The following is a 25,365-nucleotide window of genomic DNA, read 5'->3' as shown; positions in this document are numbered from 1 at the left end:
AGCACTTTTAGGAAATATGGCAGCTTATGAATGTTTCATTATAGAAGGAAGCATTGGGTGCATCCTAGTAGGGTACCTTGGTTTTACAAAAGTGTTTCCTTCACTGCGTAGGATACCCCAAAATGCTATGCAGCAAAGACGGCGACCATTACAGCCTCAGCGTCTACTTACAAGCCAAATAAAATGAAACTACAAATAAAAACAAACGCTCCAAATTGTCATCCATAGATAAATGTTTTTATTTTTTTATTGTACGTCTGTTGGAATCAGTCAGTTCATCTGTTGAAACTGGAGGCACAGCTGCGTCTAATTTTACTTCAGTCACATGATGCTACCACTACCAGTCATCTCAATTCATGTTCTTCCTTAGTTCATTGAGCGTGGACCGCCTCTTCTTATCCTGGTTAATTCCCATCAGGGTTCGCCACAGCGGATCATCTGTTTATCCTCTGATCATCATACTTCTCTGCCACTCCTGACTTCCTCATATTACCACACTTCCTCTCTCGGCATGCTTTTTCTAGGTCCACAAAGACACAGTTTAACTGACTTTCTCTAGTACTTCTCCATCAACACTCTCAGGGTGAACTGTAGTGCTCTTCCTTGGCATAAACCCATACTGCTGCTTGCTAATTGTCACCTCTCTTAGGCTAGCTTCCACTAGTCTTTCCCATAGCTTCATTCTGTGGCTCATCAGCTTTATACCTCTGTAGTTATCCAACTCTGTACATCACCCTTGTTCTTGAAACCAGTACTTCTCCACTGTTCAGCTCATCCTCTTAGTCTCCCTGACTTCCTCTTTCCTTGTGGATTGTGGTCTTGTAATATTGGTTAGTTACTTTCTAAGTATACGTCAGATTTGATTGTCGATTTGCACCTGGTTTGTCTAGTTCCACAGGTCTATATTTGTTATTTTGTGCACCATATCCTCAGTATGTATTGGAGGCAGTTGTTAATCAACACTTGCAGTTTATTGATGATTGTTTTGGTGGTTTTCCAGGTTTCATAGCCATAGAGTAAAACAGATTTTATGTTTGAGTAAAAAAAAAGAAGCTTTGAAGAGACATACAAGCCATACAAGTTGGAGTATTCTGAAGGCATGCTGCTTTGCAAGGAGGCCACTGTAACCCTGTTCTTTGGCCATCCGCTGCCTTTTTCATGGTCCAAAATAAAATGAATCAATGGCGCAAGCAAAAGCAGGTGGGATAGTAGACAGCTTTATTGTACTCCTGTTTTGATGAAGATGGGGATCAGAGAGATTATTTGACCTGTTTTTGTTTTCTCTCCTGCTCTTACTCTATCTCTATCTTCTCACTTCTCTCGAAAAACTACAAAATGATGGAGCACACACATTTTCACCTGTAAATCTGTGATGTGACAATGAAGTTGATTCTGATTCGGAGATTACCATTTGAGATTACCCAGATTTCACTTGGAAAAATATTTGTTATTTTTATTTTACATGTCTTGTGACAGATTTGTATGTTTATGACAAAATAAAGAAAAAACTGTACCTACCAGAATTTAAGGGATTTCATTAAGGGATAAAAAAAAAAAAAAAAAAAAAAAATGCAATCCCCATAGACATTACTACATGCAGTAACCATTAAAAAATGTATCAACGAGCATAGTGTCAAATCGTAAATATTTGCACTAGTTATTCTAAGAATTTTCTTCTCAAGTCACAGGGTAAAAGAAAAAAACATGGGAGAGATCAAATGTAACAGAGACCATCCAGAAAACAACACAGATCAGGTCTGCGTACCATTTTCCCCCCTTTCTTTTTTACCTAAATTTGGAGTAGCCAATTATTTTGTACACCCCTTTTCTCCCCAATTTAGTCATTATGCCAATTAATTCCTTCCCACACACATTTCTGTGTTGTCATTGCTGTATCATACTGACCAGTGAGGAGCCCCCACCGGGAGGACGTTGGGCCTTCATCCTACTCCTCCTGTCCAGCAGGTGCAGCCAGTACGTGCAGTACTGCCCACGGCTGGACTGGCTGGCGCTGTGGGGAAAAAAAATGCTATCAATCGTTTTACAAGACACCTTTGTTTATAGCTGACCACCTTGCTTTCTCCCTCTTCTCCCCTCCCTCCAGGTTGTTGTGGCTACTGGTGTTTCCCCTGCATGCAGTGCCAGACAGCCGGTGACTTCGGCTGGTGCTGCTGCATGCCAATACTGGATGGTTGTTCCTGCATGGTGGTGTCCTGCCTTCTCCGTGGCTCCATGAGAGAGCGATACGGCATCCAAGTAAGACCCTCTACCTCATTGATTGTTGAGAATTTTATCGCAACGAAACACATTATACAGGTGTTGTTGTTGGGGTATATATATGTCACTGTACATTTGCACATACTTGAAATTTGTCCTCTGCATTATAAGCACATCCTGCTGTATTTTGTCACTGCGGACGCTGTGCTCGCGGACAGGAGATGGACGTAGTATCTCCCGTCGGTTTTGTTTGTACATGCCTTTTGGCACACAGTGTGTTTATGTGTTTTGAGTCTGTTTTCCCTTCATGTCCTTGCAGACCATTGATAATTCAGGCTATGTTTTGGTTTAAATGTTCCCTCTATGCAGATACAGAACGTTATGTACTGTATATTTCAATTTCTCTGTTCCTTTATTGTGCTACCTTTTAGTGAATTAATAAACAATGTGAATGATGGTATAAAGGGTTAATGAAGTTGATAAGTTGGAATGTAAAGGGATTTCAAATAAAACAAAGAGATATAACATGTGGCATTGCTACAGTAGACAGGAGGTATGCATCGCAATTATAAGTGAGGGTGTTTGCCTGACCACAGCACAGTGGGAGAGTGTCTTAAAAACACTACTGCTTCATCCAAATGTGTAACATACGAAAAATACATAACAAAAATAATAATATATACTGTAAGATTTCTCTGCAGAAAAGAAAATATCTATGTTAAAATATATATATATATATATATATTCAAAGATTTGCACACATTTTCATGATTTCTTTGAGCTTGTATATCTGCTATTTTTGAATAGCCAAAGGAATCTAAAGTGACACCGATGCGTTCCCGGATTGAATGGGTTAACTAGAACAAAGAGATACAAACACATAAAGGGCTATTATCACCTCAAAGGCCAGTTTATAGTTGGATTGGATTTCAGTCAGGACACTCCCATTCAGATATATATCACTTGTTGCAGCAATGTTACACATTAAATGTGTAATATTGCTGCAACAAGTATTTGGTGCTGTGTCCTGCTCCCATGATGCTCCAGAACAAATATGAAACCCAACGAGGCAAATGTCTATGTCGTTTTGAAACTGTGGCGTTCACTTCCTGACAGTTGTTTGGTTCTCTCCCTTCCTTCCTTCCCTTACTCACCCAGGGTTCATTCTGTGATGACTGCTGGACGCTGCTCTGCTGTTACCCGTGTGCCTGGTGCCAGATGTCTCGGGAAGTGAAGATCAGAACGCGTGCTGGGCCAGCAATAGCCAACACTGTGGTCACCACGCAAGTTATTAGAGGCTAAGATCTGTCCCCTAATTTCCTTTGACCCTTGACCCATACTAGATACACTTAAGGTTAGGGGGCGGGAGGGCTTTAATCTGCGCCTGACCATCATAGTAGACCAACATGTTGCACTTATTTCATGTTGTAATGTTTCATGTTGTAATATCAATTTTGTAGTTTCAGGATGTTTTAACGAGTCCTTAAGTAATCAGTAACTTTCAAACGATCTGTTTCAAAGTCATTCAACAACATGTGTCTGTTTCTATGCTTCACTTGTCAAAGCAGGCAAATGTAAGGGACTGTTCGTTATTTACAATGAGGGGTCACTGGAGAAACTGATGCAAAAAGTCGTGGCCATCCCTCGGACAGAATCTTTTTTCCTTGACCCGTTACTTTATCGTTGGTGATTTGCTTGCAACCGGATGTGATTTTGCTTCCTGGTCCAGTTTAGCAGGTGTGTCCCTTGAGGTTTTGGTGACCAGTGGTCAACTTTTGTCCCTTTGAGCCTTGACCAGCTCGGAGGCTGGTCAATTGGTTATTTCACCAAATGAAATAACCGATTAAATATGTATTCATTATTAATCTACAGTGACTACACTGACTGCAGCCCAGCTTACAGAAAACAAATTAAGCTATTATATGCATGGCCTGAGGATTCTAGTTTCACTTCTCAATCATTGTCGAAGTGGCCAAATTACACATGACCATTAAACATAGCTGTCCTTATTTATAACTCCCAATTAATCCCATGCACATCACAAAGATTAATAAGCATGACTCTCACAAAAATGTATAAGCGTGATTCTACCCCCTTATCCTCCGGTGACCCCCTCCCATAAATATTGAACAGTCCTTTAGATAAATGTATGTAATCGGTAGAAAGGTTTTTGAAAGACGAGGTCAATATTTCATTGTTTATGTTACAACTACCTTGATATTCATACACAAAGTTTTCATTTTATACACGTACTGAAATGTTTAGCATTTGGCTCTAAGAATTTTACAATATTGATTGAAACTTTTCTACTATACCGTAATGCATGATGCTTGTTCTTTCAGCGACCAAAGCAATTTTGAGTTACTACGTTTTATTTTTGTTTTGTAACTATATTTTTAAAATAAAACTTGGCTTGTTCTGCATTATCTTGACTGAGCACTTCTTCTGGTGAGACAATATTCAATGTGTGTGTAAAGATGTGAAAATGTTAATGTTGTTGAAAAAAATCACCAGTAATAATCAAGTCATGTTTTACATGTTGCCATTTTAGTTCTTGTTTTTGATTGATTGAATACTTTATTAATGGTTTTCCAGAAAAAGGCACGTTTGCACAGATTTATTCAAAAGAATGCTAAAAGGATAACCAAAATAAGCCCTCAGGGCTTGTTTCCATTAAGGTCCTGTGTATTCAGTTCGAGACATTTAAGGACAAACAATAATATACAGTATACAGTAATATGCGAAAACATACGAGTAGTATTAATAAAAATCACACCCTGTGTGAAGTGGGCGGTGTCTTGCTAGCTAATCACAATACTGAATGGAGTCAACCAATCATGTACAAAAGATAAATACATTTATTGAAACACTCTTTATGATGGACGAAACCATAACTTTAAAAAAACCAATTTATGTTAAAAAGTTAAAAGTTAAAGTTATGGTTTCTTATATAGGGCTATGCACATGTGTCATGTGACACTGGCCAATCACAGTCCTGAATAGATTGTGATTGGCCAATCACGGTGCAGGATAATTGTACAAATTTCCAGGCCAATCACAGCGCAGGATAATTGTACAAATTTCCAAACCTCACTTATAGGGGCGGTTTCACGGTTTCACTATTCCCAGGTGCCGTGCACTTTCACTTGTCTTAAACAATTAGTTTTTCCCCTGTTTTCTCTGATGATCACCAACAGGAGTTGATGATTTGAGTAGTTCAGTCAGTGCTCTAATGCTGTACATGGTGTTTCATCACCATCTGGTGTTTAGGCAGAGGAGATACAGAGAGAGAGAGAGAGAGAGAGAGAGAGAGAGAGAGAGAGAGAGAGAGAGAGAGAGAAAAGACAGCCCATGATCCATCCCCTGGCTGTATAAATAGCGGTTGGACTGATTTAAGGAGCTATTTTCGCAGAGACAATTAAAGTCACCATAAAAGGTAAGACAAAGAATGTGTTGTAGCTATAAATTGAAATGTTAATTAATTTCAGTGTTGGGGAAACTACTTTGAAAGCAGTTTGAATGCTTTTGGCACAAGGGTAAAGTGGAAAAATTTTGCCAAAAGAAAACTGGAAGAAAAAGACTCACTCTCTGCATAAACTATTAAGGAAGACTCCTTAGACAGGAGTTATTTTATTTTAGCATGCTCATAAAAAATAAAATGCTTATAAAATAAAGTGCACTGTGCTCAAATTGATGGGTGCAAAAGTAGCAAACGTTTCGGTCCTAGGACCTTCGTCATCAGTGCTATATGAGTGGATCACAGACAGACAAGTTGCTCTTATCAAGGCCACTTGCTTGTATTTTTTTTAAATTGCACTGTACATTGTTCCTTTCAAAATCTTTTTATTCAGTTTTTAGACAAAGCCCTGGGGTGAGTATACATAGCATCTTAATTTTCAATACAATTAAAATAGAAAATAAAAGGGAGCAATAAAATGATCGGAGCAGATAAAATAAAGATTTTTAGGTTTGTTGTGGTGTTACAGTCAAAGCAAAAGTGCGCCACACTAGGTATAGTTTGTGTGTTGTGGTAGAATGTCACAAACGGACCCCAGGTCCTATAGATTTTTTTCTCAGAGCCGGTAATTGAGTTATTGAGAACCGCATCATCTCCAGTTATAAGACAGGACATTATGTCACGAAGCCACTGACTGAGCCCGGGCGGGGCTACCCTGGTCCAGAGCGTAAGTGAGATCTCTCTAACGCCCTGCCAGGCGCTCGGCTCTGCTGAACTGCGAGGGCTCCAACTGTAGTAAAATAATTAACAAAACTACTTCGTTACTCACCAAAACAAAGGCTATTTTGTGTTGTTGAAAGTCTATTCCTTAGGGTGGGGAGCATTTCAGCACCCCACTTTCTCTGTATAATACACTTTTTGGGCAGAAAATAGAATTTGTCCGCTAGATGGAAATTAATTCCACCGCGCCCTCTGCAGATATGGTCAATGGTAATTTATATAGACCAAATCTGTAGAGGGCGCAGTGGAGTAGATAAAATAATTTCCGTCTCGTGGACATATTTTATTTTCTGCCCAAAAAAGTGTATTATACAGAGAAGGTGGGGTGCTGAGAGGCTTCCCACCCTGGAGAATAGACCTTCAACAACACAAACCAGTCTTTGTTTTGGTGAGTAGTGAAGTAGTTATGTTTATTTTGTACTACTTGGAGCCCTCGCAGGGCAGTGCAATTCTTTGTCTATAAGCAGAGCCGAGCAGGCAGGGCGTTAGAGAGAACTCAGAACTCACTAACGCTCTGGACCAGGGCTAGGGCGGGGCAGCGTCCGTCCTTCCACTTGAGCAGAACAACACGTCTAGACAGCAATAAGGCTAAGTCAACCATACGACACTCTGTACGGTCAAAGGAGGATCCTCCCCTCCAGCAGTGCCGAGCAGCGCTATTAGGGGTCTATATTTTGCTGTAGAATATTAGATAGGGTATTGAACACATTTTCCCCAAATGGTTGTAATTGCGGACACATCCAGTATTGATGAATGAGTGTTGCATCGATATTCTTGCACTCGTCGCAGGTAGGTAGGGGTTATGTCAGAATTGCACTGTCATTTTGTAATTGCACTGTTGAATAGTCACTGCTGAGGCAGTCACTAAATGGGGATCTAAAATAACAATAAACAATAAACTACTCAAGGACATCACCATCATGGCAATGATGGGGCGTGGACATAACCAGAGCCATAAAAGAGAGAGTCGCATCACGCTTTGATCTAGTTCCAAACATTGGAACTTACAATGGCTAGTGAGTGACGTAACTCTCTTATAAGGCTCTGGACATAACACAAAAAGGACCTACTACGGTTACACAGCATTACACATGAAATGTACTTTGTACAGACCATGTCACATATAAACATGTTAGCATTTGTCTTATACATTTTTTGAAAGGGTCATGGAAAAAAACATATAATACATGTAATATTATTATAATGTGTGTGACTCTGAAGGCCTGGACACAGGCTAAGCAGTGTATATCAACCTTTTTTGTGCCAAGGCACACCTGGCATAGCCAAAAAATCCCAGGGCACACCTAGATATACGGTATATATATATATATATATAATTATATATATATATACGGTATATCTATATACACACACTAGGGGTGTGCCGACTAATTTCACGAAACGATACGATACGATATTGGGCACACAACTTCGATACGATTTCGATACGATACGATACGCACTTTTTTATCATGAACATATATGGGGGAGAAAAAAAGCAAATGCAAACAAATATTTCTGTTTTTGCATTATTCAGACATGCAAACTTGTAGCTTTTCAGCTTCCACTAGCCGTTTTGAATCCAAATAGGGCAATAGTGTGACACCTGACCCGAAAAAAAACAGCATGTTGTCACCCTTTTCACCTCGGGCTGTTTGCATGCCTGATTATTATTATTGTTTAAAAAAATAAAAAAATAAAGTTTTTTTTTTTTTTTTTTTTTTTTCAAAATTATATTTTTTCAAACCTTCTTCAAACGGCGCGGCACACCTCAGCAGTAGCCCCGGCCCAAAATTGGGACGTTTGCCAGGGTTGATATACACTGGGCTAAGGAATGTAATATTCAGCAGTTAAGAAGGGAGCAAGGGGAGGCTGCAGCAGAGCAGCTGGAAATCCTTAGCCAGAGAGATCATGTTGGAAGCTGAATGGGAAACAGGATGCTTGCCACAGGTTAACTTCAACTGTGTAACTGAGTCATGGTCAGGTGGCACTTCCCTGGGTGGAGACAGAGACCTGCCTTGTGAATGTCTAGTTCGAACACCTCAGTCAGCTGCCCTCTGGATGTTGGCCAGGAACCTCTCCATCAGTCCTTCAAAGCCATCTGATGTTTCAGGGGTTTGGGGAGTTATTTAAAGCGGTCCGCCCATGTGAGAGGCAGTTCCGCGTACATCACAGAAGGGGGCGTCGCCAATTGTTACTGAGACCGTCTGGGAGATCGCTGCAGGCGTAAGAAATAGCTACTCTTTTTCAGTTCACTTGCTCTCGTGTAGAATAAATAGCGGTTGGACTGATTTAGGGAGCTATTTTCCACAATTGTTTTATTGTTAATTGTACAGAAACAATTAAAGTCACCACTAAAGGTAAGACAAAGAATGTGTTGTATATTAATGGAAATGTTGATTAATTTCAGTGTTGGGGAAGCTACTTTGAAAGCATAGCTTGTTAGTCCGTGAACCAGTAGGGTCGGTTGGGACCATATGAGGGAAATAATGCTCATAGTGATTTCTGGCCAGGTATACATTTCTATAGTTAGACAATATGTAATAGCATTGCACCAGTGGTAGCTATGTGTGTGCTGTCTTGCATTGTAACACTACCAGAAAATGAGACGGGTCAAGAGCCTATATGAAAATAATATTTCTTACTGGTTTGGGATATTGGGGATAGTGAATGCGTTTGGCACAAGGGGAAAGTGGAAAAGTGAATGTGTTAGACATTTTACCAAAGGAAAACTGTCAGAAAAAGACTCACTCTCTGCATAAACTATTAAGGAAGACTCCTTCCTTAGACAGGAGTTATTTTATTTTAACATGCCCATAAAGTGCTCTGTGCTTAAAGTGAGCTGTGCAAAAATCAGGGTTATCAGGATCATCAAGGCCACTTGCTTGTAATTTGTTTTAATTGCAATTAAAACAAATTAACATAGACCAGGGGCGTGTATACATAGCAACTTAATATTCAATATATCACAAAGATATACAACAAGGAGAAAGAGAATACAATATACTACATTCCCCTATCCCACCCTCCCCCCTCCCTCAATCCCCAGGACAGTTGTAAGGCACAATCTGAAAATTAAAATAGAAAATAAAAAGGGGGGGGGGAGCGCAGATAAAATAAAGATTTTTAGGTTTGTTGTAGTTTGGTGTTAAAAGTCAAAGCAAAAGTACGCCACACTATGTAGTTTGTGTGTAGATGCCATAAACGGACCCCAGGTCTTATAGATTTTTTTCTCAGAGCCGGTAATTGAGTTATTGAGAACCGCATCATCTCCAGTAAGACAGGACATTATGTCACGACGCCACTGACTGAGCATGGGCGGGGCAGCGTTCTTCCACTTGAGCAGAACAGCACGTCTAGTGAGCAATTAGGCAAAGTCAACCATGTGATTAGGGGGTCTGTTTTTTTGCTGTAAAGATTTTGCTGTAAAATATTAGATAGGGTATTGAACCCATTTTCCCCAAATGGTTGTAATTGCAGACACATCCAGTATTGATGAATGAGGGTTGCATCGTTATTCTTGCACTTGTCGCTGGAAGGGGTTATGTCAGAATTGCACTGTAATTTTGTAAGTGTACTGTTTGACCCCGGGAAGAATAGTCACTGCTGAGGCAGTCACTAATGAGGATCTAAAATAAACAATAAACAATAAACTACTCAAGGACATCACCATGGCAATGGTGGGGCATGGACATAACCAGAGCCGTATAAGAGAGAGTTGCGTCACGCTTTGATCTCACCGCAAAGTGGGCTGCTATGGGCTGTAGTTCCAAACATTGGAACTTCCTCATTGAGATAGACAGAGCATTTCCGTATTCCATCCTTACAATGGGAGTCTATGCTAGTGATGTGACTCTCTTATACGGCTCTGGACATAACCATGTCCATGTCACATATAAACATGTTAGCATTTTTTTAAAGAGGTGGTGCCATGGTTTTGCACTTTTTCTGTTTTTCATGTGTCTATGAGGTTGATAGAACTTCATTAAGCCCCCTGGTGGTGTTTTTATGGTGTTTTATGTCTTCTCTGACTATTTTGAGTTTCTACCTGGTGGCTGAAACCTTGAGGGTCAAACGTGCGAATAGAAAAACAGTGCTTTAGTGACATAGTAAAAACATACCCTCCCCCTCATTATCATAACACAACAGGTGTGGGCATGAGGAGGAGGAGGGACTAGGACAGGTGGGTGGTGCTAAGGTGGTGGAGGAGGTGCTAAGGTGAGAACCAGGTATACTTAATGAACTGGAGGCGTGTCCACATAAAAACATAATTTAAACAATTTCTGTGCACTTTTTTGAAAAAAATCTTCTTCCTAGTATAACCAGAATACCTGATGATTACGTTTTAGGGGGGGAAACAATCACTGAAAATCACGGCACTCCGTCTTTAAAACATTTTTTTAAAGTGTTATGGGAAAAAAACATAAAACATGTAATATTCTTATAATGTGTGTGACTGAAGGCCTAGGAAGGACAGGCTAAGGAATGTAATATTCAGCAGTTAAGAAGGGAGCAAGGGAAGGCTGCAGCAGAGCAGCTGGATATCTTAGAGATCATGTTGGAAGCTGAATGGGAAACAGGATGCTTGCTACAGGTTGCCCTGACTTATCCTGGCTGCAAAACCGTGTACGTGATTTGCAATGGCAGGAGAAAAAGGACATTCTCTGGCAAAATATGTGATGTGATGTGTGGTAATAATGATGTATTGCTAAGCATAAGTTCAGCTTGATTGGTCAGACAAAATATGGTCTGGTTAAGAGTGAAGGGACTTCATGGGCTGAGGGGCAAAGCCTCAGCTGATATTGCATAGTCCATGGACGTTTGCTTATGCATGGCTCATCAATAAAAGACCACTAATTCAACACTTCTCGTCTGTCATCTTTCAACAAAATATTTTTGAAAAAATAAAAAATAAAAAATCATCACAGAAGTACATAGGCTATTCAATAAAGGGTTCCTATAGATAACACTGGAGGGAGATGTCTTCATTCATACCACCCAGGTTAACAGACTGTACATGGAAAATCCATCTGGATTCAGTTTGAAGGAGTTTGGTGTCTAAATCTCCACCTCTTCTGGATTTCTTAACTTGTTTTATAACTAAATTAGCAATTCTGCCAGCCATAGAGAGGTGCTTTGCATGTAACCCATTGCTGGTGAAAAGCTGCTGTAAATATGTAATGGTAAAATAAATGCTATATTCTATGGATTATTACTTACACACCTACAGTACATTATATTTGATTTATTGAATTTCATAATACATTTCCTTATGCAATGCTATCACTAATCTCTAATCTCTCAAGACAGATTCAGAGGCAGCTGAAATTCAAAGGAAAACATTTATGTATGTAATCATGTTATTACATCTTTAGGTTATTTACAGAGGAAACCTGTAACACCTTGAAAACAGGAGTACATCTTGTGTAATGTATAGTCACAAGATGACAAGATCACTGCATGCCAGTAATAAACGTTTTTCAAATAATGAGGGTCAATAATAACAGAGATTCATCAGTTTGAAGTAGAATGCTTCGGTTCTATGTACAGCAGGTAGGCTAAATTTGAAATGTGTGTTTTGGCATGGGATTATGAATGGATTGATAACACACAGAAAGCTACTTGTACCAGAACCCCATTTGAAAGACAGACCTGGTGTTTTACTCTGTTTCAACCTGTCATGGATCAGTCTATCGCCTGGTGTTTTATTATGTTTCAACCTGTCATGGATTAGTCTATCGCCTGGTGTTTTACTCAACCTGTCATGGATCAATCTATCGCCTGGTGTTTTATTCTTTTTCAACCTGTGGAGACTGCAGACTGCAGTAAGTGCTCCGCCAGTCTATAGCGTTACTCTGTGCCAAGGGACAGTCATATTTATTTATAGGGGTGGGGAGGGGGGTTCTTTCGCATTGCACTCTACTCGATTGAAATGGACACTCTATTTAATTGGATTGCACTGATTGTAATGGACACTGTTCTGGGGCAGGATACGGTGAGATCACTGTAAACGTGTGCCGTAATTTTTCTGCATAGTGCAGTATAGTTGTATACACTATATTGTATACCATTTTTTCTGTATTGACAGTGCTTCTTATTGTCATTCATTCTTGCCTTGTATTGCTGTATACGACAGTACTTTCCTTCTCTGTACCTGTAACTCTTAACTGCTGTGCTGCCTCTGGGCGACTGAATTTCCCCTGCGGGATCAATAAAGTTATCCATCTATCTAACTTTAAGTGCTCTGCTCTATCACAGTGGTTCTCAAACTGGGGTCTGGGGACCCCCAGGGGTCCATAAGAAGTTATGGGTCTGTAACTCTGAAAGTGTGCAAATGGAACCAAATTGAGGGTATAATTGTCTCCGCCAGGCTGAAGAAGGTGTGGCCGAGACTATGTTTTTTTTTTCCCCCTGTCCCTCCGTCCGCCCGTCCGTCCGTGTGTATGTGTATGTGTGTAGGGAACTAATCGAACAAATAAAAGTAATGGAGCAGTTAACATATAAAATCAGAGGAAATCTTAAGAGTAGTACTCTGTGGGCTAAATGGGAGTGCTACATGGAAAGTGTACGTGTGGGTGTGGACGGGGGGGGGGGGACCATAATGCAAGCTATGAGCACTTAGCACCTCAGCCTAACTAAAAGCATATAGAGTACCATTGGAAATATATAAGGAAGAGTCAACAACCAAATGGGGGGGAGCACTTTTAACACGGTGCTGTTTTATTATCAGGCACTTGATGAACGACTGACTTAACCCTATGTCACCAAACGTATCATACTAGAAGTTCTGCCCGCTACGCGGGCAGAATTCTAGTACCCCCCCCCCTAACCCCCCCAAAGAAAATTTTGTTTGGGGGTACAAAAGCATGGGATAAAAAAAAAAAAAAAAAAAAAAACCCAGAGGGTTGGGCCCCCCCCTTAGGGGTCCCTGGAGACCCTGGGGTCTCCAGGCCGTGACCTACAGACATGGCGAAGGAAAACTGTAAAGCCACAGCCACACATGCAAGATGTTGCACATGAACTCTGCAGCCGCACTGAGGCGCTCCAACACAAACACTCTGACATTAAGCTGCACACAACAAACATCAGCAGCACACACAACATTCACCACAATGACAAACAAATTACGTCCGCGCAAAAATAAGCGAGGGCTCGCGTATTTTGGGGGTCAAAAATCGTGGGATAAAAATTTCCCCCAAAAATGTTTTTACATTTTGTAAAATAATTTTACTCCCAGGGGGTCCGCGGACCCCCTGGGAGTCTTGGGGACCCCCACGAAACATCGCAGACCCCCGTGGCACATCGCGGACCCCATCGGCTGTTTTTAGTTTTTCATGAAGAAATGTCCCCCAAAAAGTTTGTATTTATTTTTTAACAATTTTACTTCTAGAGGGTCCGCGGACCCCCTGGGAGTCTTGGGACCCCCGCGAAACATCGCGGACCCCCGTGAAACATCGCGGACCCCATCGGCATGAATTCCGTGCCTCATAGAAGAAGTTTGAGAGCGTTTAATAAGCGAAAATAAGAGGTGAAGGCACTCGCACCCTGACCATAGACCCTGACTCGCACAACCAACAATGGCTGCCGTTCGTCTTTTTTCAGGCTGCGAACTCGCCACCTGATTGGCCAACTTTTGCTGTCAATCACAGAACGATGAGCGACGTTGCCATGTCCAGGTTTTGTAAGCGTGAAGTGGGTGTAAATTGGTTAGAGAAAGTGCGTCGACGCATGCGCAGTGCGCAGTGCGCAGTGCGCAGTGCGCAGCTTTGTGTTTTTTCATGAAGCTGGTTTCTTGTTGCTCACGCACAATCTGGCAACACCGGTGAAAGACGACACCGGTGAATGGCACAGTGAAAGGAGACAGAGCACGCGCACTCATACGCATGCGCAAAACAGCTGTGGTGACTGATTTTCCCCTTTCCCCCTTTCAGCCAGTAATGCGAATTGTAAGGTAGATATGATACACACATTACACTGATTTTTTAATAAATCAGTGTAATCAATACTTGGACCAAGAACCTGTTGTATCATATCTGACACATCCCCACTTCCCCCTGGACCATACCATTTGCACTGCAGGTAGTTACAGAGCCTCAGGTGGTCTGACCCAAAATGGCTGCCATCAACTAAACAGGAGAGGTTGATGCACTACTAACAAACAATTATTTTTTAAGCAGTTCGGGTACGTTTTCCTAGTATATCTTTACTAATATTTTGAAATAAGTGTTGGATAACTTGAATGCACTTAAGAGCTCTCAAAATGTAGCATTTGAGTTTGTTTTTTATGATGTCAAAAGTGTTTGTATCATATTTGATACTACAGGTCTATAGTCCTTTACGATTTGTATCATATTTGATACTACAGGTCTAAAAGTTTTTTTTTGTAATGTTAAAACCGACTTGATTTTTTTTTTGTTTCAAAATTTTATCCCACGATTTTGTAACCCTATTTTTTACACCCAGTGCCAATCTCTATGTAATCCTGGGCACTACACTCCCTCTGCCAACCTAGGGAGGCCAGGGCCGAGTTCATGCCTCCTTCAATGCATGAGAGCTAACTGACCTTCTTATCACCTGACAGGGGAGAGTTTCCCTGGTTGGACGTAGCGCGTGGAAGGAACACGTTATTCCAACCAGTTCCTTTCCCCTCCATCAGGCGCCCCGGCTGGCCAGGGGGAGGCAGTAAAACCGACTTGAAATACCCCTTTTAATACCCCTTGTATCAAATATGATACAACAAATAAATGATACAAAGGAATGTTAAAAAAAACTAGACGCGTCGCAATTCAGGGCAATTGCAAAGTGTGGTTGCGCCGACGCGATTCGCGGGTCGGTGCCGCCGGGACCCGAGTAATACGCTGGGAGGAATACCGTCGGAGGCTGCGGCAATTACATTGTCACGTCACTCCTGAGATCACTTGCTTTTCATTTTGAGAGGATTGATCCCCCAAAAATCATGTTTTTGCATAAAACGGTTACGTTTTGGGCATTTGTGGCGCCCTCTATGGGTCAAAGTGGAAATTATTTTGGGGATTCGTTGAGTAAACCACCCTCGACATGTGATTCACATTTGGGATTGACCGGACGTTTCGTTCGTGATTTGTAGCATTTTTGGTAAAACGGGCCCCTCCCACTAACTTTGGAAGCCATTTACGGACGAACGGTAAGGACTATCAAAATGCCGTTTGGATATGTTTATCGCATGGGCCCAGAGATCATGTGTACCGATTTACGTCCGGGAAAAGGAGCTAAAAGTGTGTTTTGAATCAAATTCAAAATGGCGGAAAATCTATCCTGACGCAAATGGGCGTGGCCTATATGGGGAGATGCGTCGTGACCCAAGGAATCCAGGGGAAAATAAATTTTGATTTTACGACCTACGGTTCAAGAGTTATAGGCCAAAACGTAAAGGGGACTGTTATAGCGCCACCATGTGGCCGATTGGTGTGATTATTTTTTCAATAATTTCGGACTAAATTATGAACCTCCTCTCCAAATCTGGTAACTCTAGCTCTTACGGTTTTAGAGAAAAAAATACTTGAATTTGAGTTTTTTCACTTTTTCATTAAAGCGGATGGGGAAATTTAATGCACTAATAAATCAATATCAATTAAACTATTTAACCAATCTCTTAGCAAAATACAAGCGCACGATTCCAGGTCAAGACGGTCATTTTGAGATATGGCACTAAATTGGGGAATAAAAACTGTGGGAGGAGAGACGATCTAAACTATTGTTTATCTATATTAATAATAAAGTGTGAGGATTACTATAGTCTGGTTGCCCTGTTAGGGCAACCACACTAATAAAACAAAATCAAAAATGTTTTAGGACCCAATAAAGTGTCCCTTTTAAAAAAATTGGAATTTTCTGACCTTTCCTTCATAGTTAATTAATGATCGGTTTGCTCTGATGTTTTAGTTGGAGAAAAAGAGAGGTAAAGAATATGAACTTGAACATGGGTTAGTTTTTATGTGCCTCCGTACCTTGTTTCTGTTTCTTTATTTTAGTTTCTTTTTCCATGTTAATGATGTCTACTTTGTGTTAACTTGGTGCCTTATTTGTTCTAGTTTTTTGTTTTGTTTTGCCCTTTGTCCCAATGTTGTATTTTGTGTTGTCTTTCTTGGTAGTCACATGACTACTCACTGTGGTGCCCATACGAAAAATAATTAAGTATAAAAAAATTGGATGTGTGTCAGTTCACCCCTCCGTCTGTGAACAGCTAATCTCCGGCAACGTTGGCCCGTTCGACGTGGAACTGTGCACACACACTCCTTAGAGGCCAAGGAAAAACCTCTGCCCTGCATTTTTCACGTCAGCCTTTTTTGGCGCCACCAGGTGGCCGATTTTTGCGAAATCATTTTTTTGATACTCCTACAGATTTTGTCCAAACATCCCGCAATTCGGTACACATTATCTCTATGGTCATGTGATCAAGACAGATTTGTCCGATTTTTCATATTCCATCCTGATTGGCTAAGATTTGCATCTAAAGTTTGCAGGAGTGGCTCGTTTTGAACAAAATGCCTCAAATGTCCGATTGCCTCCTGTTTTATCTCCAAGGAGAACCTTTTCTTTACATTTTGTCCACCCCAAATCAATAAATGTATTTAAATGTATTATATATATTTTTTGATAATAGCTTAAATCATTTAGTTTTATTATTACTGTAATAATAGTATAGTAGAATATATAACAGCGTAAAATGAAAAGGTACAGAAATATATATATATATATTTTTACCATTAGAAACATGTTGGAATGCTTATCTTTATGACTGGGTGTGTCTCAAAGATAGCGTGTATCTGAAAATGAATTTTACTGTACCTTCATCTTTGCCACTTTTGGCAAACTTGTTGTCTATTTTATGCTTTTTGAGCATTAGAAACACATTGGCATGCTCAGATTTATGATTGAATCCATCTAGAGCGCTCTGTGTGCTTATTACAAATATGGCCACTATACCAAAAATGTAGAGAAAAACTCAATGGCACCGCCCTGAGAGGAGCCAAGAATAAGGTGAGTTAAGTAAAAGCAATAACACAATGTAATGTGTTGTAACACATTGTGTTACAAGCAAAAGTCCTGTATTCAATATTTTACGTGAGTAAAAGTAAAAATGCATTGACATTAGAATATATTCAAGTAGCAAAAGTAAAAGTACCGTTCTCATTATGCAGAATGTCCCATTTTTATTTTCAGATTTGTATACATATTGTATACATACATTTTATGGAGAGTTATTCATGCCCATACATGGACATATACTGATGACATCAGGGATCTCCATATATGGGCATAAAAGGGACAGTATGGCTGATTATGATTTATAGCTCTAATACAAATTCCCATAACAAGTACAATATACTGTATATGTATTTCTGAAGAAGCTGGCTGAAGCAAGCTCTGCGTCTGTCTGTCTGTCTCTCTGTTTGTCTGTCTGTCTGTCTGTCTGTCTACAGGATGTATTTAAAGACTGGATAGAACGTGGACCGGGACTTAACCATAGATGCAGAAAATATACATAACACGTAGTTTTGAATTCCTTTATTTCCTTTAATTCTTCCTCATCTCCATGTCCTGGTCTTATAGACAGACATGGCCACCGTCGTCGTCCAGCAACCAGGTGCCACCGCCACCACCAAACAGATGTCAGAATCATGGAGCACAGACTTGTGTGACTGCGGCTCGGATATGGAAACCTGTAAGTCATCTATGAACCATTTTGTTACTATAGGTCCCTTGATCTGACAACATTTCAAGGAAACATCAAGTAGCTCCTTGGCTGTGTAGGATATCCCATAAGGCCATGTGCCGAGGACAGCGACCCTTACAGTCTCAGCTTCTTAGAGAAGCTGAGACTGTACCAAATAAAATAGAAATAGAAATAAAAACAAATGCTCCAAAACATCATCCACTGATAAATGTTTAATGGTCTGTAGGAATCAATTATTTCATCTGCTGCATGAGAGGCTTGATTCGTGCAAGTAGAGAACGTGTGCGAGATGATTGATTGCCACAAATAGAGGCACAGATGAGTCAGTGTCATATTTCTTGTGCACGCTGCCAGTAGGCCAAGGAACTCTATTTGCCATCAACCATAGGCCTAACAAATGTAATTTGTATGAATTAATCCTCACTGCAGAGATATTGTGCCTTAGGCTATGGGATATGTGCCCCTCCCAGACTATTAATCTATGGGCCCAGGCCAGAATTTTCACTAATTGGTAACAATTAATCCAAATACATTTCTAAATATTTTTTCAAATAATGAAATCACTTTATTTGATCCAGTAATGTGTAACTTGACCTCACGCTAATTGCCACTCTCTCCTCTCTCTAAGCTTTTGTTAATTTTGAGGAAGGCCAGCAGGCCGAAACGTCAATCAAAGACGTCCTATGGAGCCAGAGTGTGCAATACCTTTTTCTTCTTTTTAAGTTTGTTTCAGTAGTCAGCACCTCACCACAGCCATTGTTGTGCGTTACCTTTCCTACTGCAAGCTTAGGCCCACAATGTGTACGAGCATCATGACATAGGATGCATAAAGGACACTAATGTGCTGTCTCAAAACATGTATCAAAACATAAGGTGTGTGCTCTATTGTCAAAAAACGGAGAAACTGTGTGAGCAAGATTCACTGAAATGAAATCGCGGGGGATTTTCTATGCGCTCCAACTCCACTACACCCCTGCTGGTATGGTCCTTAACCCATTTTGGGTGGGAAACCCTATTTGTAACTATACCTTTCAGGTTACTATGTACAACATATAGCAACATACATTTGTTGTAATTTTTGAATAAATATTTGAAGTTTTTCAGAAAACTTAGGTCAGGATTTAGAAGGTGTTTTTAGAATCTGACTCAGGTCTGAATGGGTTAAACTACCATGGCAAGAAATGCCAAATACCTGACTGTACCTACAGTGTGCCAACTCTCTCCCTGTGTCATTGTTTGTCCGTCCGTCCGTCCGTCCTTGTGTCCGTCCGTGTGTCCGTCCGTGTGTGTGTGTGAACAGCTAATCTCCGGCACCGTTGGCTTGTTCGTAGTGAAACACTACACACACACTCCCTGGATGCCAGAGCAGAAACTCTGCCCCAAATTATTCACATGGCCCTGTTACAGCGCCACCAGGAGGCTGATTTCTGCAAAACACATTTTTGTACAGTACTCCTACAGATTTTGTCCAAAGATCACGCAAACCGGTACACAGTATCTCTATAGTCATTAAACAAAACAGGTCTTCCAGATTTTCCATATTCCATCCTGATTGTCTAAGATTGGCTTCCTACGTTTGTAGGAGTGCTCCGTTTTGAACAAAATCCCTCAAATCACGAACACAGCGTGCGATTTCCATGAATGACCATTTTGCACACACATTCGCACTACATTGAGGAACGAAGGCCACCATTTTAAAATTGCCCTATTATAGCGCCACCAGGAGGCCGATTTTTGCACACAAAAAAATAAATTCCAAACATCACGCAAATCGTTACACATTATCTCTATAGTCAAGTGATCAAGACGGATCCGTCGGATTTTTCAAATTCCAGATTGGCGAATTCCGAACATTGCTGGCCCACAATAACCTACCTGCTCCGAGGAGCCTTTGCTTTGTTGGTTTCTTCAACCTTCCTAGCTGCTTTGGCATACGGAATCTTCTCTACTGTCGTAATTTTTGATCACTTCAACTTCTGTTTTCTTCAGAGGACATTGAATAGAGTCTGTGCCATAAGCTACAAAACAATGAGAGCACATTGCTTTGTCCTTCTTGCACAACACTGACTTGCACCCATCTTTCCGACCTCTACTACGTCTCTACAACAGTACATACAGTTGCAACATGCCCAAACACCTCTTGCACTGAAAGCTGCAATGGTACTTAGAGTATGTCACGTGATAACTACTTTTAGATGTTATTTAAACATTCATGTTCACAGATCTAAACACACCACATCTTCCCTGATCTATATCAGCCATCTACACGAACACCTCAAGGTAGAGAGCCACAGATGACACATCTGTGGCATCTGTGTTATGAAACTCTAAAGCAGATGGTCAGAACAGTGGTCTGAGATAACAAATTAAAGTTTTTTTTTCTTCTTTTCAATAAATATAATGTATGCGCGGCACAGTCGCAACTTGACATATCTCCATCAGGCTGGGTGGCCTATCCAGGTCTGTAAGTCGTGGGTTGCAGCCGTTAGGAGCCTGTGTGGCTATTCAGCCACTCCCTTCACTCGTGCCTAACAACGCAGATTTGCTCAGGTGTAGGAGTTTGTTCACGAGTATCCTGAATTTGGCATTGTATGCCCACGGCTAGACCGGCCGGTGCCATGTGAAAAAGAGATACAAAAATCATTCTGTGATCTCATTGTCCCCTCCCTCTAGGTTGTTTCTGCTTCTGGTGTTTCCCTTGCATGCAGTGCAAGACAGCTGGTGACTTCGGCTGGTGCTGCTGCATGCCATGCGTGGATAGCTTGTCCTGCTTTGTGGTGTCCTGCCTCCTCCGAGGCTCCATGAGAGAGCGATACGGCATCGAAGTAAGACCCTCTACCTCTTGAATGAATCAATGTCTTTGGTGACAGAATTTCCCCAGCCGGATCAATAAGGTTCTCATCTTAATGTGGATTGTGGGAGGTCCACATTCAAGGTCAACACTATGTATGTATTGTGGCATTCTTATGCATGCAATGGGAGTGGGCTATGTATTGGTTTCCTATGGTGGAAATTTGGGGGCAGACATTCACCATAGCCCCATTGGAGCCCACACAACAACCTGTTAAAGATGGCAAATACATAACATAAACAAGATGTATTCATAATTCAGCTGTGACATAAACCCTATGATTAAATACAGTTACAGGCAGAATCTCTTCCTTCCCTTCCTCACCCAGGGTTCATTCGGTGATGACTGCTGCAAGGTGTTCTGGTGTTACTGGTGTGTCTGGTGTCAGATGCGTCGGGAAGTGAAGCTCCAGAAGGACGATGGGCAAACAGCCAACACTGTGGTCACCACACAAGTTGCGAAAGGCTAAGACCATGGCCAAGATGCAAAATCAAACTATTACAACAAATCTCTTGACAAACCATTAACTAATGCACGTTTGTTATAATCAGTTAAATGTTAATAACAACATATTACATAACCCTCATTTAGTAGCTCAAGCTCAACCGACATTTCTCCTCAGTCTGTACTCCTGCCTGATCCTTATGTCGTTTTTAACAATGCACCACCTTGCCATCTTTATTGATTTCGCCAAAGCATTTGATCTGGTTGACCACATCTTCTATTAGATAAACTCTTATATGTAATGCCCTACTTTGGTTTAATTCTTATCTCCACAACAGAAAACTTTGTGTTGTCATGATACAGGGCTCTATGCAGACATACACATCGCATATACACATCACAAAACTTTGCAATCAAATTTCAATAATCTTGAATCATGGATTTCAGCTAATAAATTAATTATCAACAAAACTAAAACTATGCTTTTTGGGACTAATCAGAATGTTAAATCTAAAACTTAAATTAAAAAATAAATCATATATATTACCTGTCTAGACGGTACTCAACTGCATAGAGTTGGTCACATCAAATACCTGGTCTCTGCTTGATTCAGATATATCATTCAAATGTCATATATAGATAACATTGTTAGGAATAAAAATGTCAGCACTGGTGTCCTTTTCCGTAACAGAAACTGCCTTACATTTACAGTCAGAAACTTGTTCTACAACTCATACAACAGATTGACTATGTCAGCATAATCGTGCTGACATAGTCCGACATATTGTGGGTATCCCACCACATGACCTACAAGTATAAAGACATATTTAGACATGGTTGGTATTTTTGTCTCCGCCAGGCCGAAAGGCATGGCGAGAGAGTATGTTTTGCACCCTGTCCGTCCGTCTGTGTGTCCGTCCGTCCGTGTGTCCGTCCGTCTGTGAACAGCTAATATCCGGCACTGTTGCCTTGATCGCAGCGAAACTGTGCACACACACTCCCTGGATGCCATTTTAGAACCTCTGACCCCAGATTTTTCACATGGGCCTGTTATAGCGCCACCAGGAGGATTTTTGCAAAACACATTTTTTGACAGTACTCCTACAGATTTTGTCCAAACTTCACGCAAATCGGTACACAGTATCTCTATAGTCATTAAATGTGATCAAGAGATTTGCTTGATTTTTCATATTCCATCCAGATTGGCTAAGATAGTGAATCTGAAGTTTGCAGGAGTGGCCCGTTTTGAACAAAATACCGCAAATCATGGACACAGCGTCCGGTTGCGGTTAAACTTTGCACGCACATTTGCATTATGTTGAGGGAAAAATGCCACCCTTTCAACATTGCCCTATTATAGCGCCACCAGGAGGCCGATTTTTGCTTAACTTTTTTTTTATATTACTCATCAAATGTTGTCCAAACATCACGCAAATCGGTACATATTATCTCTTTAGTCAAGTGATCAAGACGGATCCGTCCAATCCGTCCGATTTTTCACATTCCAGCCTGATTGGCAAATTCCGAACATTGCTGGCCCACACTAACCTACCTGACTTGGCGGAGACTTGTGCTCCGAGGAGCACTTTTTCTAGTTTAAAAATGTTTTAAAAATATTTTTTACAATATTTGTATGAATTTTTAAATGTTTTAGTACTACAGTATCCTTATTCAGGTTTTGAGGGCTCTGCTTGTTTGGCCAACATAGAAAAGACCACAAGGCACTTCAGCATATATTAGACATTCGTGGTTGAACAGGTGATAATTCTTACCTTTCACTTCTAAACATCAACTGAGACATCTCTCTAAGCCGCCCTCAGACGAGCCCTCCATCGTCGATTCGTCGGTTCCAGTCATCCCGGTTCTCCATACATCTGGCCAGTTCATTGGTACTTTGTGCTCCTGCATCATTCACATACCAATTTGCTGGCTGGCAGCTCTTGATGCCTTTGGCAGTGTCCTGCTAGTCTCATTCTCCTGGCTGCAATTTTATCGCTCACCCTGGGTATTCCCTCATACAGGATCCTGTTTGTTACATGTACACTCTTGCTGATGTTACATTCTGGTATAGCATCCGTCTAGAGACTTCTGCAGGGTTGGCTTCAGGGTCCAGCATTCACTGCCATAGAGGAGTACAGACTCTACCGTAGCATAGAAGAAGCTGAGTTTGATTTGACGAGGAGGTTTGTGCACAGGTGTGAGACATTGTGCACAGGGTTTCTTTGATGTTCCCAAAGTAATCTAGCAATCTACCTGTTCATATTCAGTCAATAACATCTTTTCAATTGTTTAAAACTACTTTGTCCTCTCACCTTGAGATTACCTGCTCATGTTTTGGCTAATCATCATACTAACAGATCTATGACGCAATGATCCATATACGTGCTCTGTGTATTGTTGTTGTTGTGTTATTGTTGTATGTTTAGTTTTTTTGTCTGGTTGATGTTGTTGAATTGTCTGTTAAATATTTGTTTGTCAAATAATTTAACAAACTATGCCCCAATTCTGTTGCAATATGTAAAAACAGTTTAGATAATATCAAAGTTTTGGAAAGAGGAGGCAAATATGTAATTGTTTTTGTTACAACTATTATCTACATACAGGGAATTTGACTATAATAACTTAAACATTACTACCTCAAATGGATTCATTATAGAAAGGGCTGCTGAATACAAGTAGGCTACCTTAGAATATGGCTTGATGACAAATTCACATTTAATTGCCATATAGACAATCTTGCCTGTAAACTAAGGCAAAAGATTGGCTTTTTTTCATTTACAGGAACAGAGCTAGTTTCCCAATGGCATGTAGGAAAAGTGACTGGCTCATGCTAAAGGTCCCTAAAGTAAAGACTGAACTGGGGAAAACAGCCTTTTGTTTTAGTGCCTCAACCACTTGGAATGACTACAGCATAAATGTAAGATCTGTTCCCCCATAACATATGGTCAATTTAAATCTTTGATTGCAGACCTACCCACAAGAGTCTGCAACGGTTTCTGTTTTGTTTTCTTTTGTTTTATCATTGATATGAATATTGATGTGAAAATGAAAATGAAATTGTACTGTGATGTATCTCGACGACACTGAAAATGAGGGCAACCTCGATATCCTTCGAGAATAAATAAAGGTGTGACATGAAACGTATTCCAAACTCTTCTTATTTTATATTTTATCCTATGTTTATACTATTTAGCATTTGACACTGAAAATATATTGTCTAATATTAGTACAGTAATGCATGATCTGAATTGAATTCAAAGTTTTTATTTTCAGCTGTTTTGTTACAGATCCCCCCCCCCTTTTCAGCGATTTACGCCAACCGTCATCTTTCTATATCCGGTCCGAAATGCTAACGGAAATTAATGCTATTGCCCAGCGAGGGCGGGTCTTCACTCGGTAGAACCAATAGAAACCCTAAACATACCCTACTTTATAATTAATTTTAAAATTAATGGGACCATAATTTACTAAACGCATATGATCACAACATACTATTGTAACACTCCCTCATGTATGGATTTTAACCATAGGCCAACACTTATTAATTATAACTCATATTTGGTGTCTAATAATAATACTATTTATTTATAGAGCACCTTTCAGACATAAATATAGTTCAAAGAGCTTTACATTCAAGTTAAAAACACAGGTCAAACAAAGCAATAAGTTAAAATCTTGTTGAGAGTGAAATTAAAACAATGAAATTAAAAATGGTCAAATCAGTTAAAAGGAGATTAGTTAAAGGCAAGGTCATAGAAGTGCGTTTATCTGCCTCTTAAAGCCATCAACTGAGGTTGTCTGTTTGATATGCAGGCCATTGCAGGGGGAGTGTGTTCCAAATCCTTGGTGCATAGCGAAGGCAGAGTGGACTCTAAGCACTTCTGCTTTTAAGAAACAACA

General features: G+C 40.5%; 1 protein-coding gene across 1 annotated transcript in view; it reads left to right on the top strand.

Moving 5' to 3' along the window:
- LOC308101470 (uncharacterized protein) overlaps positions 1-21,513 on the top strand; it is a 23,580-nt gene extending 2,067 nt beyond the window's left edge. Inside the window, exons 3-9 of the mRNA XM_080450887.1 lie at positions 2,105-2,256; positions 3,376-3,514; positions 14,239-14,292; positions 14,386-14,405; positions 18,047-18,158; positions 20,844-20,995; positions 21,350-21,513. Of these exons, the coding sequence (XP_080307013.1) occupies positions 2,105-2,256; positions 3,376-3,514; positions 14,239-14,292; positions 14,386-14,405; positions 18,047-18,158; positions 20,844-20,995; positions 21,350-21,490 (770 nt within the window). The 3' untranslated portion in view covers positions 21,491-21,513. The remainder of the gene's footprint in view (positions 1-2,104; positions 2,257-3,375; positions 3,515-14,238; positions 14,293-14,385; positions 14,406-18,046; positions 18,159-20,843; positions 20,996-21,349) is intronic.
- The last annotated feature ends 3,852 nt before the right edge of the window (positions 21,514-25,365 follow it).

The sequence above is a fragment of the Gymnoscopelus braueri genome, assembly GCF_963280865.1.
Source record: "Gymnoscopelus braueri genome assembly, chromosome: 15".
NCBI lineage: Eukaryota > Metazoa > Chordata > Actinopteri > Myctophiformes > Myctophidae > Gymnoscopelus > Gymnoscopelus braueri.
Note: the sequence above shows the minus strand (reverse complement) of the source record. Positions and strands in the feature narration are given on the sequence as shown.